General features: G+C 36.1%; 1 protein-coding gene and 1 non-coding gene across 2 annotated transcripts in view; both read left to right on the top strand.

The window, feature by feature from the left end:
- Positions 1–20,054, top strand: part of SMARCC1 (SWI/SNF related, matrix associated, actin dependent regulator of chromatin subfamily c member 1) — a 200,353-nt gene that overhangs the window by 100,123 nt on the left and 80,176 nt on the right. The window contains exons 13-19 of the mRNA XM_007951765.2: positions 7,614–7,673; positions 9,336–9,373; positions 11,378–11,499; positions 13,152–13,223; positions 16,641–16,754; positions 17,377–17,530; positions 18,260–18,373. Of these exons, the coding sequence (XP_007949956.2) occupies positions 7,614–7,673; positions 9,336–9,373; positions 11,378–11,499; positions 13,152–13,223; positions 16,641–16,754; positions 17,377–17,530; positions 18,260–18,373 (674 nt within the window). The remainder of the gene's footprint in view (positions 1–7,613; positions 7,674–9,335; positions 9,374–11,377; positions 11,500–13,151; positions 13,224–16,640; positions 16,755–17,376; positions 17,531–18,259; positions 18,374–20,054) is intronic.
- LOC122151133 lies at positions 4,801–4,907 on the top strand. The gene has a single exon (XR_006163992.1). It is a non-coding gene; the product is annotated as a U6 spliceosomal RNA (small nuclear RNA).

Raw genomic sequence — 20,054 nt, 5'->3', positions numbered from 1 at the left:
CTGCCCAATGCAATACGTCATCTGATATCTTGACTGTGGCTTCTGTTGGTGTTGATTGTGGAACGAAGTAATATGAAGAAGTCCTTGACACCTTCTGTGGTGATGTTTTTGTGTCAACTTGGCTAGGCCTGGTTGAGTGGCTGGGCAGCTGGATGTAGTAGTCCCCATGATGAGATTGGTAATCATCTCCATGGTGGAAGCTACTGTGAGCAACTGTTTAGCTGCCTTTGAGTATGTGGTCTGCTTCCCGTATATAATCAGCAGCTTTGGGAATGGTCTCTAGCATATGGCACACTTGGACCCAGCATGCAGCTGTGTCATTTTTCAGCAGCCTGCCATGCTCTGTCGACCTTGGGACTTACGATGGACTTGAATTAACGGCCTGCCATGTGGTTTGGTAACATGGGGACTGTGCCATTTTGTCGACCTTAGGCTTGTTAGCCTCAGCAACCACTAGCTGCCTGAATAAAGAGATGCCTCTAGCTTCAGTGGGCAGGGATCAAGAGGTAGAGCTGAATTGAAGCTCAAAGTCAAGGGGTTTTCACACAACCCCTAGAGCCTAGCTCTTTGAACTTGGACGTAAAGCCTCCAAATTGTGAGAGAATAAACTCTTGTTTGTTAAGGCCATCCCATTTATGGTATATTCTCGTCAGAGCGGCACTAGGTAACCAGAACACCTTCAGTCTTTTCTCCATTTATCATGAGGCTGCTTATTGGTCCAGTTGTGAGGATTTTTGTTTTGTTTATATTGAGGTGTAATCCATACTGCAGACAGTAGTCTTTAATCTTCACTAACTGCTTCGAATCATCCTCACTTTCAGCAAGCAAAGTTGTCTCATTTGCATCTTGCAGGTTGTTAATGAGTCTTCCTCCAATCCTGATCCCATGTTTTCTTCATGTTGTCCAGTGTCTTGGATTATTTGCTCAGCACACAGATTGCATACGTGTGGGGAAAGGATACAACCCTGTCGCCCTCCCTTCTGATGTTTAATCCGTGCAGTGTCCCCTTGTTCTGTTTAAATGACAGCCTCTCCTGGTCTATGTACAGGTTCCTCATGAGTACAATTAGGGGTTCTGGGATTCCCATTCTTCTCAGTGTTACCCATAATTTGTTATGATCCACAAAATCAAATGCTCTTGCATAGTCAAAAAAACACAACTAAACATCTTTCTTGTATGCTTTGCTTTCAGCTATCATCCATCTGACATCAGCAATGATACCCCTCGTTCCACGTCCTCTTCTGAATCTGGTTTGCATTTCTGCAAGTTCTCTGTCAGTATACTGCTGCATCCATTTTTGAATTATCTTCAGTAAGATTTTACTTGCATGCAATATTACTGATATTGTTTGATAATTTCCATATTCTGTGGGCTCACTTTTCTTTAGAATGGGTACAAATAAAGATCTCTTCCAGTCAGTTTTCCAGATAGCTGTCTTCCAAAAATAGCCGAGTGAGTGCCTCCAGCATGGCATCCGTTTGTTGAAACATCTCAATGGGTATTCTGTCAATTCCTGGAGCCTTGTTTTTCACTAATTCTTTCATTGCAGCTTTAACTTCTTCCTTCAATACCATTGGCTCTTGATCATATGCTGCCTCCTGCAGTGGATGAACATCGACCAATTCTTGACTATGTATTCTTTCAATCTTTTTTTTTTTTTTTTAAATTTTTCCCGCATCATTCAGTATATTGCCCATACAGTCTTTCAATATTGCAACTCAGGGCTTGAATTTTTTCTCAGTTCTTTCAGCTTGAGAAATGCCGACTGTGTTCTTCCTTTTTGGTTTTCTAACTCCAGCGCTTTGCAGATTTCATTATAATAATTATAATATATAATTTTAATAATTCACTTTTTCTTCTTGAGCTGCTCTTTGAAATATTCTGTTCAGCTCTTTTATCTTCTCATTTCTTCCATTTGCTTTAGCTACTTTCAGAGTCTCTTCTGACATCCATTTTGGTCTTGTCTTTTTAATGACCTTTTGATTTCTTCATGGATGATGTTCTTGATGTCATCCCATAATTCCTCTGGTTTTTGGTCATTAGTGTTCAGTGCATCAGATCTATTCTTTCGATGGTCTCTAAATTCAAGAGATATGTAATCAAGATCATATTTTGGCTTTTGTGAATTTCTTTTAATTATCTTCAACTTGAACTTGCATATGAGCACTTGATGGTCTGTTCCACAATCAGCTCCTGGCCTTTGAGCTTCTCCATCGCCTCTTGCCACATATGTAGTCAGTCTGATTCCTGTGTACTCTATCAGGCGAGGTCTGTGGGTACAGCCGCTTTTTGTGTTGTTGAAGCAAGATACTTGCAATGAATAAGTTATTGGTCATCTAAAATTCTGTCACATGATCGCCACCATTATTTCTATCACCAAAGCCAAATTTTCCAACTACTGGTGATTCCTCACTGTTTCCAACTTTTGCATTCCAATCACCAGTGATAATCACTGATTGCATGTTCAGTCGATTTCAGACTGCAGAAATTGGTAAAAATCTTCAATTTCCTCATCTTTGGCTTTGGTGGTTGGTGTATAAGTTTAAATAATGGTAGTACTAACTGGTCTTCCTTACAGACGTATGGATATTGTCCTCATTGACTGCATTGTATTTCAGGATAGATCTTGAAACATTCTTTGTGATGATGAATGCCACACTTTCCTCTTCAGTTTGTTATTCCCAGCATGGTAGATGGTTGTCTGATTCAGTATGGCCAGAACTGGTCCATTTTAGCTCACTAATACCTAGCATATCAATCTTTATGCATTCCATTTCAGTTTTGACAACTTCCAGTTTTCCTAGATTGATACTTTGTACATTCCATATTCTGAATATTAATGGATGTTGTAGCTTTTTCTTTTTGTTTTGAGTTGTGCCACATGAGCAAATGGAGGTTCCAAAAGCTTTACTCCATCCACATCACTAAGGTTGGCTCTACCCTGAGGACTCAGCTCTTCTTCAGTCAAATTTTGAGTGCCTTCTGACCTGAGGGACTCATCCTCCGACACTATATCAGACAGTCTTTCACTGCTATTCATATGGTTTTCATAGGCCAATTGTTTGAGAAGTGGACGGTGTCATCCTTCCTCTGAGTCTGTCTTAGTCTGGCTGCTCCACTGAAACCTATTGGTATATTTAATAGTCTTTGTCAATACCATAAGTTAAAGACATCGGTTTTTCTTTGATCTTCTTTATTCATTATTCAGCTTTCACGCACATATGAAGTGATTGAAGAGGCCATGGCTTGAGTCAGACACAACTTTAGTCCTCAAGTGACATCTTTGTTATTTAACACTTTAAAGAAGTCATTTGCAGCAGATTTGCCCAGTGCAGTATGACATCTGATTTATTGACTGCTGCTTCCTTGAGTGTTGATTGTGGATCCAAGTAAAATGAAAACTATGACAGTTTCAGTCCTTTCTCCTCTTACCATGATGTTGCTTATTGGCCCAGTTGTGAGGATTTTTGTTTTCTTTATCTTGAAGTGTAATCCATTCTGGAGGCTGCAGTCTTTGGATTTTCTCCAGTAAGTGCTTCAAGTCATCTTTACTTAAAGCACACAAGGTTGTGTAATATCTATATCTCAGCTTGCTATTGAGTCATTCCAGTCCTAATGCTCTAAAGGTGTAGTCAGTTGCTTTATTTGAATGTAAATGTGAAGACTTCTGGTCATAAATTTTGTAGGTTAAGTGTGATGAACCTGTATTTCTGGTGATGAAATTTCTGGGCTTATTTATATTCATGAAAGTGTAGCTCAAGTAGAAAGACTTAGTAGCAAGAAAAAAAATCTCATTCTTTGCAGAACAGAGCACGATGTCAATGGTACACCATTTCTGCATATGGTGTACCATAGGATATGCAGTAATATTGAAACCAGAAAAAATCTATAGTTGTCTCTTAAGTCAATAAGGAAATATCATTGGAAAGTTAGATTCATAGTGGGAGGTAAAACCATAAAATTCCACAGGGTAGAATTAGAAGTATAACAGCAGTGAGTAAAAATACACAAATTTCTGAGTGACATAAAAGAAAACTTGAATAAAAACTTTCAGAATGACAAAGGAGTGTTGGAAGTGGTGGTACTTGCTGAGTAAGTCAGTATAATTAACTTAAAAATGCTAATAGAATTACTACTGGAATTTGACAAGAATACTTTTAAGTTGCTAACATTCAAAAATAAAACTTTTTTTTTTAATTGTAGCTTAGGTTAAAGTTTACACAGCAAATTAATTTTGCATTCAGTAATTTATACACAATTTTTTTCTTAACATTAGTTGCAATTCCTTCAATATATCAGCACCCTCCTTGGGTTTCCCGTTTCCATTTGTCCTTTTCTGCTCCTTCCTGCCTTCTCTGACCTGTGTTTTTAGGCAATTGCTGCCCATTTAGTCTCGTATGGTTGATTATTCTGAGGAATATGTTCCTTATGAATGTGGTTGTTCACTTTATAGGCCTGTCTGTTGTTTGACTGCAGGGTGATCGCTGGGGATGGTTTCTCTTCCAGGTTTAAAGGATGTCGCAGGGCCACAATCTCAGGAGGGTTGAAAGATTTTTCAAAAATAAAACATCAGTCAAGGTGGTAATTCTCCCATCCAAGTACTAACCAGGCCTGACCCTGCTTAGCTTCCAAGATCAGACAAGATCAGATGCGTTCAGGGTGGTATGGCCGTAGACTGGGTGGTAATAATTCTAAGAAGTAACTACTTAAAGTGTAAAGCTAACTAATAAAAATAGTTTAGTTTTTGCAGTGACTAAATCAATAATGGAATAGAATAACCAGTTTAGAAATCGACTCCCGGTGATCGCTTTGGTAGCACATAAAGTAAAATTGGAAGGATACAGAGGAAATTAGCATGTCCCCAGCACAAGGATGACACACAAATTCATGAAGCATTATATAGGTTTTCTACATGCAGAAATTATTGGATTGGTGTATTTTTTCCTGTGTGTATTCTCAATTTAAAGAATTTAAAAATAAATACATTTAAAAAAATAGACCCATGTTTAATTTACATTAGATAGATACACTCCTTGGAGAGATCAATCATGGGAGAATAGAAAGGCAATATATGCACAGGGAGACAGCTCGAGGGGTAGGTCTCCATGGAAGGGAAGAACACAAGAAAGAGGTAACTATGGGGAGAAAGTGGGAAGAGAGCTATGACATTGTGGGAAATTGCAGTCATTGTCTTGAGACAAAATGCATGAACTGTTGTATGGAAAATGAATTTGCTCTGTAAACTTAAACCCAAACCACAGTTTTTTAAAAAAAAATGATCCATGTTCATTGATAAATTTTATTTAAGGCAAATTTCACTGCAGATAAATCAAAAAAGAGTGAAGCGATCCATAAATACTTTTGGTAAAATTTAGTTCTCTGTATCAAATAAAAGAATTTTAAACTTCAGTTTGATTAATGTAGTAAATATAAAAAACAAAACCAATCTTTGAATTTTCCGTATTATACTTTAAACAGATGTTAGGTTGGGAGAAAATTTTTGACAAGAAAGGATTCAAATCGTAAATATATATTAAAAAATTTTTAAACCGCATAGAGTAAATTGTGGCAAAGTTATTATGTATTGGTAATTCATTGAATATACAGAGCCAACACATGTGGAAAGATGTTAAACCTCACTTAATCAACCAATGGAAAGATTGACTGGTACTCTTAGTTGCTATTGTTGGAAACCTTTGGACACAATTGGCCTGTTCTATTACATATTAAAATAGGGGTATTCAATAGCAGTTATAATTTTTAGAATGCTTCTAAAATAACTATGTGCATGCACAGAGATACATTCAAAATATTGATTACAGAATAGTGAAAAGTTGAAAATCAACTTAATTTTCCATTAGTATAGGACTAGTTCATGTATAGTCTACCCATGGACCTATTAAAAACAAAAGAGATATAATATAACTAATAGTTTTTACATAGAAATATCACACAGGCACACTGTTATATGAGTAAAGAATAAACACATAGCATTTATATGAGGTTTTAAAACTCTCCATTGAGTTTTGAAGTCTATGTAGATACATAAAAGGTTTCAGTCCTCCATCAATTTTTGTTTCTGAATTAATGAGTGACACAGAAATGGAAATCAAGAAATGCATAAAAAGCTGTTTACTTTTCCTTGTTTTTTACCAGGGATGGGAAAGGAGGAGAGGGAGCACTACTAGATAGGTGGAGACAAATATTGATCTGGGTAATGGGAAAGGCAATATACCAAAAACAAGTGACCAACACGATAACACTAAGGAAAGGAAGGCACAGAGAGGTGCATAAGATGTACAGACAACAAAAGAACTTTTCTGTATATAATACTGAGTTATCAATGATAACAAACATTCATCTACAGGAATAGATGGGTAGACAGGCTGAATGATCAGGTATGTTTGGGCAAAAGTAAATAAAACCTTGACCGTATATAAGGTTGGCAGATGATTTTTATGCATACATATTTGTCCGTGGTGTGGGAATGTCCATATAACTAGAACTAAGGGGGTTAAAGTTACAATAATTTATTAGGCATAGTCAACCACCCTGGTGGAACGAGTTGTCTGACCTTTGTGCTGGGGACCATGGTTGCAGGGGACATCAAGCTCAATTGGCCTAACATCCTATACAAAAACGTTGCTCTCCATCCTACTTTTCTAAGTAGCAACTGGGATCTTAAAAGGTTGCAAAGGGCCATCTGGATGGAACAATGGGTCTGTCTTCGCCCAGAGCAAAGAAGAATGAAGAAAACCAAAGACTCATGGAAACCATTAGTCAAGGGACTAGTGGACCATGTGAATGTCAGCCTATATGACCATGAGACCAGAAGAACTAGATGGTACCTGACTATCAACTGTAAACCACATGGAAAGAGATTACTACAGAATATTCTAGATAGAGTGGGAGAATAGTGTGGAACAAAACTCAAAATCATAAAAAAGACCAGTTTACTGGTCTTATAAGAGTCTGCTAAGACCCCAGATTATGGCCCTGAATTACCCTTCAGGTCTGGAATTGAAGTCACTGCTGTGGCTTCCAGTCAAACATAGGCAGGTATAGAGGGTGAACATTTACATCAGGTTGATACACTCATTAGGACAATCAATCCTGAGAGGATAGAAGGGCAGTATTTGCCCAGAAAGATAGCTCAGAGGCCAGAAATATATAGGAAAGAACAACACAGGGAAGAGGTAACTACAGGGAGGAACTGGGAAGAGAGCTGTAACATCATGGGGAATTACATTTAATGTCGTGAAACAAAATGTATGTCAATTGCTGTATGGAAAATAAATTTGTAAACTTTCCACCCAAATCATAATTAAAAAAAAAAACTGTAAAAATGTTTTGGGACAAGAGGTTAAAAGGCTGTTTTCATATTTTGCTCTGAATTTTCTTTTATGATGAAAAGGTATTGCTGCTTGTATAATTAATTACAAAACTATTGTCTGTTAAGTGTTTCAAAACTGAGCTTGTAATTTTTGTGTGAAGGAGAGTAGTAAATGACTTTGTTGTTGCAATGAGATCCATGTATATTTAAGTTTGTTATTAAAAATATGCCTTATGAGTTGTTGTCATCCTTTTTCTTTTTTTTTTTCCCCCACCCACAGTGAACCCAAAGAAAGATAGTGAAAATACACCTGTGAAAGGAGGAACTGTTGCAGACTTGGGTAAAAACAAAAAAAATCTCTGTATCATTCTGTGTTGTTTTATTCTTGATTGTATCAGTCCCCGATACACTCCTTTCAGTACTCAGAAATGTTCCTTTCATTGGTTCTGATTACGAGAACGTAATATTGACTATGGCTACCTTTAGCACCATAATAGTTTTTTTGCTATCATCTTAGGAAAGTTAACTTCCTATTATGCATTGTTTCTATATTGAGTGTTCTCATCTCACCATACCATTTTTCTGGAAACTAGCAATGATAATAATAATATACTTGAAAGCAGAATATGTGAATTTTAAAGCAGTAGCTCTAATTAGAGCACTTTTTTCCAGTCTCTCTAACTTCACAGCATAGAGACAAATCAATTTTGCATCTTCATAGCAAAAATCTGTTAACAGTCAACACTTTGCTAGTCAACTGAAGTGTTCTAAGCATTATAAATTGAGATCCACACCATCCTTTCATAGTGTTTTTTCAAGTTGTAGAGTACATTTTCACAAGTAAGGTGAATCTAGGTTAGTATAAAAAGGAGTAGAGTCGTTTTTATAGGAAAATGAGTTAGTTTTAAATGTCTTTGTTCCTGCAAGTTACAGATGGAGTAACAATATGGATTATTCTTTTCTTCAGTTGTCAAAATCAAAGAGAACCTTGTGTTTTAAGAATACACTAAAGTTTTTACTTCAAAGAATTTTACACCTGGAAGAGATTTTTTAATTAATTAATTTGTGATTTGGATGAAAGTTTACAGAGAAAAAGAATTTTTCTTACAGCACATACATACACTGTATGTATGTATGTATGTATGTAAACAGTTCATACACAGTATAGCAGATCTCTTCCCACTTCCTGCCTGTGGTTACCTCTTCCCTGTGTCCTTCTTTCCTGTGCATTCTTACCACCTGAGCTATCTTCCTTTGCAAAACACTGCCCCCCGTTCTCCCATGATTGATCGTTCTGTGGAGTATGTCTACCTGATGTAAATGTTCATCTGATATGCCTGTCTTGTTTGGCTGGAAGCTATAGGAGTGAGTTAAGTTCCAGACCTGAAAAGTAACTAGGGGGCATAATCTCTGTGGTCTCACCAGACTCTATCAGAGCAGTAAACTTGGTCTTTTTTTTTTTTTTTATTAGGATTTGGGTGAAGATTTACAGAGTAAATTCACTTTTCATACAGCAGTTCATATATACTTTGTCTCATGTCATTGACCAAAATTTACAGTGCAGCAGCTCCCCTCCCACTTCCTCCCCATAGTTACTTCCTCCCAGTGTCTATCCCTTCATACTCTTCTGCACCCTGAGCTATCTCCCTGTGCATAAGCAGCCCTTCCTTCTCAAACTTGGTCTTTTTATGATTTTGAGTTTTGTTCCATAGTTTTTTCCCATTCTATCCAGGTAAGTCTCTTACCTCTTATTAACCAAGATCATAAGTCAGATATTAGCCTAAGCAGTAAATTATTAAATTCTGTTAAGAAAGTTTTAATTTATAGTTTAGATTTCTATTCATCTCTGTGTTTTTGTGTAAAATCCTAATTTACTGAATTATTAGAGTGATTCTGCTTTAATAATGTTCAAATTCACTCCTTTTCTCTGTCTCAAAATTTCCAGGTAATCCAAACAGCATTCACTTGTTTTTTAATAAACCGTGCATTTTGATTTTTGCAGATGAACAGGATGAAGAAACAGTCACAGCAGGAGGAAAGGTAACAATTAAGTTAGGCCTGGTATAGCAGTAAATCTACGTGTCATGTGTTCTAAATAGTAGAAACACTGAATTGGAAGTGTCCTTAGACATCTACTTTGAGGCCTTTATTTTTTAATTCTCTTTTTAACACCCCCCCATAGTTGTCTTCCTTGGCTCACAAAGTTTTGTTGAGAGGAAGTTCTTCATCTTCTCAGGTAGTATTCATCGTATGCTATAATTTGCAGTTTCATTTTCCCTTTACCTGGAAGGTATTAACCAGAACTAACCACAGTGTTCCATGTGTGTTCCAACAGTGCATAACAACTGGTGCCATGCCTTGCATGGATAGCCTCACTCCCATATCTGTTGGTAGAGCCTTAATTGATAGCCCTGTAGTCTTCACATCATAATTTTTCCCTTTTTTGAGTCTTACAGTCAGCCACTTCCTTTTTCACAGTTAATAGTATAGAGACACACTAATAATTATATTTTTGGCACATATTGCATTCAAGGTAGGATTTTACTTCTATTTTTAATAATTGTCCCATTTCATTATTCAGGCTGTCATTTTTGACATTAAATATGTATAATTAATTCCTAATGTTCTCTTAAAATAAATTTCTTATTTGGTGAATATGGTCTATTTATTTATTTACTTTTTTAATTCCCATTGAGTCAAAGAAATGTCTCAAGTTGACATTTTTCATTGGTTTTCACACATTAAAGCAGTGGCCATACTCATGACAGGATTGCCAACAAAAATATTTCAGTACACTCTTGGATATAGGTACTTCAACTGAATTGTTCATGGGATTTTCTTTATTTTAAAGTCATGCTTCTTTAGTCAAACTGCTCTTTATAGATAGAACATTACATTGGTAAAATGATTGTTCAGAATAAATAGTATTGTGTGGTAGTAAAGGAGACCAAAATTAAAAGTCAAAAAAATTTACCTCTAAGGTATTTTTACACCAAGGGTATGAGAAATTTCGAAGTCATGGAAGTCTGTTACATAATTTAAAAGGGTTAGAAGTATTTGACACTCTACCCTGTCCCACAATGTCATTTTATAGTTTTTTTTCCTATTGTGATAACTAAATCTTAAGATTATTGGCCTTTATTACTTGCAGTGTCATTCTACCTCTGGTTTTCCTGAATAAAGGGCATCTTGAATCATAATTGAATTTGTGTAAAGCATATGAGTTGAAATGGACTCAGTGGCAGTAGGTTTTTTTTTTTTTTGGTATACCTCAGAAACACATTGACCAAACCATATATATTGAACATCATTTTTGGTATGTTCTCTAATCTGGGAAATAGGATTTGTTACGTTTGTTATCAATATTACCTTATTTGTTTCAGTATTATTTTAGTAACAATTAGTGGTTCCTTGGTGCTTTTATTCTTTTAAGTTTGTTATGTATTCATTCATCTTAAGAAAAGAAAACTACTCTCTTAAGTTTCTAGGCAATAGCATTGCAGCCTCACCTCAAATAATGTAGCATATTTAGTTTGAATTTAGTTTGAATTAAGTGAAAGGTAGAAATTAAACTATGGAGCAGTTATAATCAGTAATAAAAAATTTGCCTGGTTTCTTAATAGATAAGAATTTCATAACATTACAGATCAAAACTTGATAGATTTAAGTGCATAGATTCCAAAAACCTCTGAATGTCAACAAATGTCTTTGCTATAGTATTAAGCTTGAAGTTAATTATGAAGTATTAGTCAGATTGTTGGAAATTTTAAAGACAGCAGTCTAGATTCTTCAAAAAGTTATAATGTCATAGAATGCCCCCCACCTCCACACCCCACAAAAAGAGGAAATATTAAAGGAAACTAAAGAGACAACGAATAGCATATTCAGTCTGCAATCTGTGATCAGATTCTGGATTGGAGACTAAAATCTGTAAAGACTGAGACAGTTATATACATTTGCAAAACCTCCATAAATCATATAAACAGTACTATTGTGTATCTTTTTGTGGTTTTCTTTGTGTCAACTTTGGCTTCTTTTCTACAGGAAGATGAAGATCCTAGCAAAGGTGATCAGAGTCGGTCAGTTGACCCTAGTGAAGATAACGTAACAGAGCAGACCAATCACATTATTATTCCAAGCTATGCATCATGGTTTGATTATAACTGGTGAGTAGACTGTTCACATCTTAGGAGTGGAAAAACTTTCCTTGGTAGCAACATGTTCTGCCTTTCTGCCCAAGTCACTACGTCAGTAATCACTGTTACGCAGATTAAAGGGTGATGTGAAATGTTTATGTTTGGATGTATTTTTTTTAAATAGACTAGGATTGGAAATTAGATTGTGTAGTAATTTGGGATTATAAAATTTTACAGGTTTAAATATAACTCATTCTGTACCAGTTATAATTCAGACAGAAAATACTAGAATATTGAATAATTGCTAACATTGATGTTCATTATGTGATTTTTCAATATTAAAGAAATATATATAGCAAAAATAGATCTCAGGACCCATAAATAGCCACATTTTAATAGGAAACATTTTAACATTAGAATGCTTTTCAGATTTAAGCCCTAGTTTGTCAAAGCGTTCAAGAATACTGGCCTGCTCGACATCCCTCTGCTATACACAAAGCCCTGTAACATCCGCAGAGCATGGTTGGAAATAATTGGGGTCCTGGGTAGCTTGTTTTTCAATTATTAGGAGGTGGGACTGTTTAGGAGTAGCTTGATTTTTGTTTGTTTTTGAGTTTGAAATACATGTTCTAGAACTTACCCCTCCCAGTAACTGTTAGCATCTCTAAAGTAATTTTATTGAAAGTTTGTATCCTTATTCCAGTGACATTGCCATTACTTAAAATCTTGGTGTTTTACCTGCTCTCAATATTTGTACATTATCATTCTTTTTAAAAATAGATAACAATAATAAAACATGAACATGTATATTGTTGTTGTTTTTGTTGTTATGTGCCATCGAGTCGGCCCTGACTCATAGCGACCCCTCCTTGGGTTTCCGAGGCAGTATCACTACGGAAGTAGGATTGCCCAACCTTCCTTCTGAGGAGTGGCTGGTGGGTTTGAACCGCCAGCCGTCTGGTTAGCAGGCAAGTGTCTTAGCCACTATGCTACCAGAGCTCCCAGCATGTATATTATATGTGTCTTATGACAAGCAACATTTTACAACATTACCACTTTTTTCTAAAAATGTTAAAAATTACTTTTTTTGTTATTGTTTAAATTTTTATTGTGATTTCGGTGAAAGTTTACAGGGCAAATTCATTTTCCATACAGCAGTTCATACAAGCAATATGATTTAATAAAAGCAGTAGGTCACTTACATTTTAAAAAATGGAATAATTCACTACAAAGTATGTAAGGGCTGGAGAAATGCAAATTGATGTTAGGAGCCTGAGAAACTGATTATTGTAAATTCTGTTGTCTTTTGGCTAACTATTTATTATTTCATCAGTTTGTTGTCCTGCCATCCTATTTTGATTTTTGTCAGCCAAGATCCAAAGAAGTCTTCTTATCCTGTGACTCATCATCTAATTGTGATCAGTTATGATAAGAGAGTAATAAAGGTTTGTTATGGGCATAGAAAACCTATGATAACTGCTGGAGATGAGAAAGGGAAAGCTTGGTTTCTGTAACTTATTTGTTGTTAATAAATAGGAGTTAGTGCAAGCCAGTTAATTTTGACAAGCAATGCCCAGTGTTTTATCAGTTTTACTTTGAATATTAAAAGATCTCAGTTCAAGTTATAAGATCATCTTTTTTCATGAAGACTGCCAATCCTCTTTCTTTTGTTTTGTTTTCAGTATTCACGTGATTGAACGACGTGCTCTTCCTGAGTTTTTCAATGGAAAAAACAAATCCAAGACTCCAGAAATGTGAGTGAACTGTAGAGATGTAATATCATTACATACTTCAGTGAGACTCTAAAACCAAGCCAAACTCAACTGCTGTTGAGTCTGTTCCGACTTATAGAAACCTCTCTTCGGGTTTCTGAGGCAGTATCTCTATGGAAGTAGATTGCCCAGTCTTCCTTCTGAGGAGTGGCTGATGAATTTGAACTGCTGGCCTTGTGGTTAGCAGTCAGATGCCATGGGCACTACACCACTAGTGTTAGAAAAATTACTTATTTCTGTGTATGTGTATATGTGATAAGGGGCTCTTAAAGTATACTTCTGAGTTACACTTCTTAGAAAAGTACACTTCTTAGAAATTTGCAGATATCTTATTCCAGTGAAAATAGTGTTCATATCTCAAGGTACAAGCAACAAAGATGAACCCTTTTGCGTATACAGTACTGCATTGTCAGTGATGGCAAACATTGATCTACGGGTGGTTAGATGGGTGGACACACTGAACGATTAGGTATGTCTATGCAGGGGGCCATGTGCCCATGACAGTGTATGGGGTTGGGAGACAATGTTTCTACAAGTGTATTTGTATGTTCTGTAGGAATTTCCATATATATAGTAGAGCTGTCAAGGGACAAGGTTATAATCACTTCTTGGCCATAGCCAGGTACCTGGAGGAAGCAAGTAGTTGGACCTGTGGCTCAGGACCATGGTCACAGGAAACAACAAGTTCAGTTGGCTTAGTGTACTACACAAAAACGTTGTTCCACATCCTACTTTGACAAGGAACATCTGGGATCTTAAAAGCTTACAGCCGGCTTCTACATGCACCAATGGGTCCTTCCTCGTCCAGAGCAAAGAAGAATGGAGAAAATCAAAGATGCATGGACACAATTAATCCAAGAGATTGGTACACCATGAGATTCTCAGCCTACACAACTATGAGACCAGAAGAACTACATGGTGCCTGGCTGCCATTGTCAACCACTCGGAGGGTGATCTATGTAGGGGATCCTGAATAGAGTGGGAGAACAATGTGGAACAAAACTCAAAATCATTCAAAAAAAAAAAGGGGGGGGGAACCAGGTTTGCTGGTCTGATAGAGTCTGTTGGAACCACTGAGACTATGGCCCTTAGCTGCCGTTAAGGTCTGGAATTGAACCCACTCCTATGGCTTCCAGCCAAACAAAGACAGGCATATGAGCTGAACATTTACAATAGGTAGATATACTCCCTGGAGAGATTAATCATGGGAGAATAAAAGGGCTGTATGCATAGGGAGACATCTCGGGGGCCAGGAGTGCATGGGAAGAGGTGGCTATAGGCAGGAAGGGAGAGGGAGGCTATTCCATTGTGGGAGAGTGCAGTTAATGTCGAGACAGAAATGTATGTGAATTGCTGTATGGAAGATGAATTTGCTTTGTAAACTTTCATCCAAATCACAATAAAAATTAAAAAAATAAAAGTATTTCTATCTCAGCTGTACAGACTTCTTTGCTTCAAAGGATAGTGTTTCTGTTTTCCTCTTCTTAAACCTTGAACTGCATGCATGTTAGCAATTGCAATTCAGTGACTGGTATTCACTAAAATATGTTCAGGTTTCTCTTAAGTCTTTCTAAATTTTGTGTATATATGTGTTATGGATCATATACATTTATAAAAATCAAGGATAAAATGAAATTATTATCATGTCTTCCTGGTTAATGACTAGATATGATGATGTAGTTGCATATAAATTAATGCTAACGCAGAATGCATTGTAATTTGCTTGCTTTGGAAATAGAAAAATATTTATGTGGAAGGATAAGTTTACCAGGAAGTATTGTTGCCATGGCTTCTCTTCTGGTCCTGGTGACCCTGTTAATACACACTTCTAGAAACCAAAAACAAAAACGAAACACAGTACCATGGGGTTGGATCCAACTCATAGCAACCCCTCCTTGGATTTCCAAGGCAGTATCACTACAGAAGTAGATTGCCCAACACTGCGCTACCAGAGCTTCTACCATTGCCTCTAAAATAAATCCACATGTATTACACAGTAAATACCCTTCCAGATATTATCTCCATAGTATTAGTCTGTTGTCTGTTGTAGACCTCTGACTCCGCAAATATCTATTTCCTGTTTAAACTATTAGTCAAGGACTAACTTCTGTAATTGTCCACATAAAACAATGGACTGAATAGTAAATATTTTCTGATGTTAATTTGTCTGTGAAAGTCTGAAGTTCTAAGTTTAAATGTCAAAGATAAATTCAGTCTTCCTGTAATGTAGCTGTAATGAGTCATTTAAAACTGGAGTACAAGATTGCACATAAGCCCTGATATCTTTTCCTCCTGTTTTGACACTGATATGTTTTTCCAGCCAATTTGCGTATTGGAAATATTTGGAAATCCTTATAGTTATAGCACAGTCTTCTCTTTAAAATCACAGCATAGCATTTTAGGTCATTTTACTTTGCAAACTCACCTTTCCATCATCTTTGTTTATATACCTGTGCTTTTAATACATGGGTCTGTTTGAGCAGTATAATTTTTCTACACTAACATAGCTGACCTTAAAGCGGCCAAATTTATGTTTCTGTTGTGTGCCAGGAACTATTCCTAGGTCTCAAGCTCCTTCATATTCTTGTTTTAATGTTTTGTGACAGAAGTGCTTTGGTACTTTGTGGAATCTGTAACTGTCTCACATTTTACCTACTTTTTTTAATATGTTCCTGTTCTATGTGTGAATTCAGCCTCATGGGTTCTACTCATTGCTCAACTGGAACCTTGCGAAAAAACTGCCAGCCAAAAGATGTATCTACTATCAGAGTCAAATCCTTGTGTGGCTCTAGGAAGAGTGTAGAAATGTGATAGAGTAGGGGTCGAAGTATGGATTCCAGAGCTGCCTTTGGTCTCAGGCAAAATCTTTACTCTTCGCTTTAGTTTCCTTGTCCATAAATGGAATGATAATATACCCTACCTCATAGAGGGATTTCTGACGATTAAATTGACTCTACATGGGAGTTTCCTTAAAGAGTGCTTGGCAAACAATAAATGTTAGATATGTGGTAATTGGGGAGACAGTCTAACTAACCATTTGATAGTTGCAAATTCCGTGGGCAACCAAGGATTATCCATTGTCCTTCAGAATCAGGTTTTTAGTTATAATACTTCACATTAAAGTTCATCAGATTGCTCTGTTTTATTTATGGTTATCAAACATTTGTACACAAGTTCAGGTTTCTTTCTTTCTTTATTTTTTTGGGATGTGTAGATTCTTACCCTCAGTTTCACTTAGGATTACAAATACTCAGTACAGTATCACTGATCTTTGTTGAACTGTTGTCTTAATTTTTTTATTGTATTTGGTTTTGAAGAATTTGAGGATATTTGACTCACTGATTTATTCTTTTGAATGGATGTTGTATTCACTTTGTGATTTTTGTTATTGTTCTTTAGATACCTGGCATATCGAAATTTCATGATCGATACCTATCGTCTGAACCCTCAAGAGTATTTAACCAGCACTGCTTGTCGGAGGAACTTGACTGGTGATGTCTGTGCTGTGATGAGGTAACATGTTTGGCTTCTTGTTAGACATTTCACTCTGGGTGGTTTTTGATGCATTGTCATCTAATATCTAATTTATTAATCAAGAACACATCCACTTGAATCAAACACCTAAATCTAACGTCTTTCTTTTAGGGGTTGAATATTTTGACTCCCTTAGCATTTTCTCCGCTATTTTAGATTTTTCTATACATCTTTTATTATGTAGTCACATTATAAAATGATCAAAGATTAAGGGTGGGTTGAGACAAGAGATGAATGAGCTCTGTGCTTTACATTTGTCTTATGAAAACAACCAAAATAATGGATCTTTTTTAGTGAGATTGGTTTATTGGTGGGTTCTTTCACCATGAATGTAAATTAGAATTTATTCTTTTCATTACTTTGATTGAAGCTATTAGGCTTTTATTACTCTGGTTTGGGGTGCTGTATTAGGAACATTATACTGAATTGGTAGAAAGTATCCCTCATACTGAAAACCAAAATTGTCTGGTAATTTGTGCTTTCCAGCCTACACAGGTATACGTTTAATTTTGTTTTTGTTTTGTTTTTAATGTAATGAGATGATTGTGGAGGAAATGAAATAAATTCCCTGGACTTTAACTTTCAGAACTTTATTACTTAGGGTCCATGCTTTTTTAGAGCAATGGGGGCTTGTTAATTACCAAGTAGATCCTGAAAGTCGACCTATGGCAATGGGACCTCCTCCTACTCCTCATTTCAATGTATTAGCTGATACCCCCTCTGGGCTTGTGCCTCTTCACCTTCGATCACCTCAGGTAAATTACTGCTTCATTTTCTTCGACCTCGATGGTAACAGAAAACTGTTTCTAGTATTCCTCTTCAGGAATAGTTGTTACTGTAATGCAGTGGACATACTGTTTCTTAGCTGATTCTCTTTTATTTTTTTTCCATCTATAGTAAATGTTTGCATCTGTAAGATTTAGGGGTTAGAGTAATGTCTTGTGCCTCTACAAGATTCTGTGCCTTAGACTATCAAAATGATAGATTTACTGTCATACTCATACCTCCCTTTATCTTTGTATCATAATAAGACATTACTTAAAAGCGGATTACACAAAAACATTCATGTGTATTTCATTCCTTTAATCTATATCCTATAAATAGATATAAAAAGTTTACAACTTAACCTGATATTTGGGAAGAGGATGTCCATAACTACGTTTTTGAGAAAGGTTGTTATGTCCAATAGATGGTGTATATAAATGAAGATAATGCAAACCTAAGTTATAAATTGTCCCCACTGTGGAATAGAAAATTACATTAAAGAAAATTTGTTGTTTGTCTTCACTCTGACCTGGTGAGGCACAAAGAATGTTTCTTACATGTTTAATTTTTATTAGAAGTGTGGCATAGAGGTTTATTTATGTTTTGTGTAATAGTGCAGAAATGTTTTAAGTGCCTGTATTAAATAATTTATTAAATATTTCTGTCCTCTTGACTTAGTGGAGGTTGATAAAGCCATTTATCATTTCCCTGACTCATAGATCCCTGCTGCCCAGCAGATGTTAAATTTTCCCGAGAAGAACAAGGAAAAACCAATTGATTTGCAGAACTTTGGTCTTCGTACTGACATTTATTCTAAGAAAACCTTAGCAAAGGTAAAGGTTTTTCCCTGAACTCACACGGACTATGTTAATCTTTGTTTCTGTTCTTTAAAGAGCTCTGGTGGCACAATGCCTAAGGCATTCTTTCATCTTACCTTTTTCTCCAATATGAGTAGTAGCTAGGTACTTTAAAATAACTGGTTAACATATTAAAGACAATAGAGGAAGAAGTAGGGGATGTCAGTAGAGAATTAATTGAAATGTATAAAAGAATCAAAGAAATATTCCCGAGCTAAAAAATATATCTGAAGTCAACTCATTGAGTAGTCTTAACAGACTGAACACAGCAGAATACAAGATTAGTGAACACAGAGGAAGGTTAGTAGATATTTTGAAACTTAAGTATCTAGAGAAAAAGAAATTAGAGGCAAGGGAGAGGACAAAGAGAATAGAGACACATGAAATACATTTAAAAGAATCAATGTTTATAATTAGAGCCTCATAGGAAGAAAAATAGTGATATTTTAAAGTCAGAAAGCTGAAATTTTTCCAAAACTCATAAAAAGATACCAACTCATAAAATAAGAGGCTGAGCAGATCCAAATTTGGATAAAGAGAAAACCACACCCAGACACATTATGCTTAAACTGCTAAAAGCAGCCAAAGGGAGTGGGTGGGTTGGTGGGGGAGGGAGGATACATTAAATCAAAAGGACCAATAATAAAACTGATGGGTGACTTCAGCGGAAATGATAGAAGCCAGAGGACAATAAGATAATATCTTCAAGGTACTGAAAGAAAAAATGGCCACACTGTAATTCTATATCCCATGGAAATACCTTTTAAAATTGAAGGTGCAGTTTAAAAGTGTACCTTCCAATAAAAAGGAAAATCACTTTTTGTACAAAAAAATGAGAGAACTCATTGCTAGCACACACTATACGAAAACTAAAAGATGAAGAGAAATTATTGTACTGGAAGTACGCGTCTACAAGGAGAAACCAAGAGGTTGGGAAAGGCTATTTGCTTAAATATAAAGGAATATTGACTACTTAAACAAAAATAGTCACATGGGGGTGCTTAACACATAGAAATGACAAAAGCAGCACAAAGAGGAGGCTAAATTATCTTACACTGTTACAAATTCTGTCATTATTTAGAAGTTATAAAAATACCAGTTCTAGATGATGTTGTTGTTATGTGCCATAGAATCAGACCTGACTCATAGCGCCCCCTCCTTGGGTTTCCAAGGCAGTATCACTACGGAAGTAGATTGACCAACCTTCCTTCCGAGGAGTGGCTGGTGAGTTTGAACCGCCAGCCTTCTGTTTAGCAGTCAAGTGCCTTAGGCACTACGCTACCGATAGACTTTGATAATTTTACTGAGCATAAGAGCAGAGTACTGGAGTTAACATAAAAGAATAAAGAGTACCAGAAATGGTCTGCATGTGGATTAGTGTAAAAGACATTTTCCCCTAATTTCAAAAGGATAATGGATTACTTAAAGTAAAAATAGTAACAGTATATCTTTATAGCATGTAGATGTTAATGACCAAAAGTAGCTCAAAGAATAAACCAAAACAAACCCATTTCCATTGTGTCAATTCCAACTCATAATGATCCAGGTAGAGTTTCCAGGACTGGAAATCTTTATGGAAGTAGATTGCTTGATCTTCCTCCTGTGGAGCAGCTGGTGTGTGAACTGCCAATGATCTGTTCAGCAGCCAAATAAATGC

The sequence above is a fragment of the Orycteropus afer genome, unplaced genomic scaffold (genome assembly GCF_000298275.1).
Source record: "Orycteropus afer afer isolate SDZICR_OR568_19922 unplaced genomic scaffold, OryAfe1.0 scaffold00311, whole genome shotgun sequence".
NCBI lineage: Eukaryota > Metazoa > Chordata > Mammalia > Tubulidentata > Orycteropodidae > Orycteropus > Orycteropus afer.
This window is presented reverse-complemented; position numbering and strand designations above follow the sequence as displayed.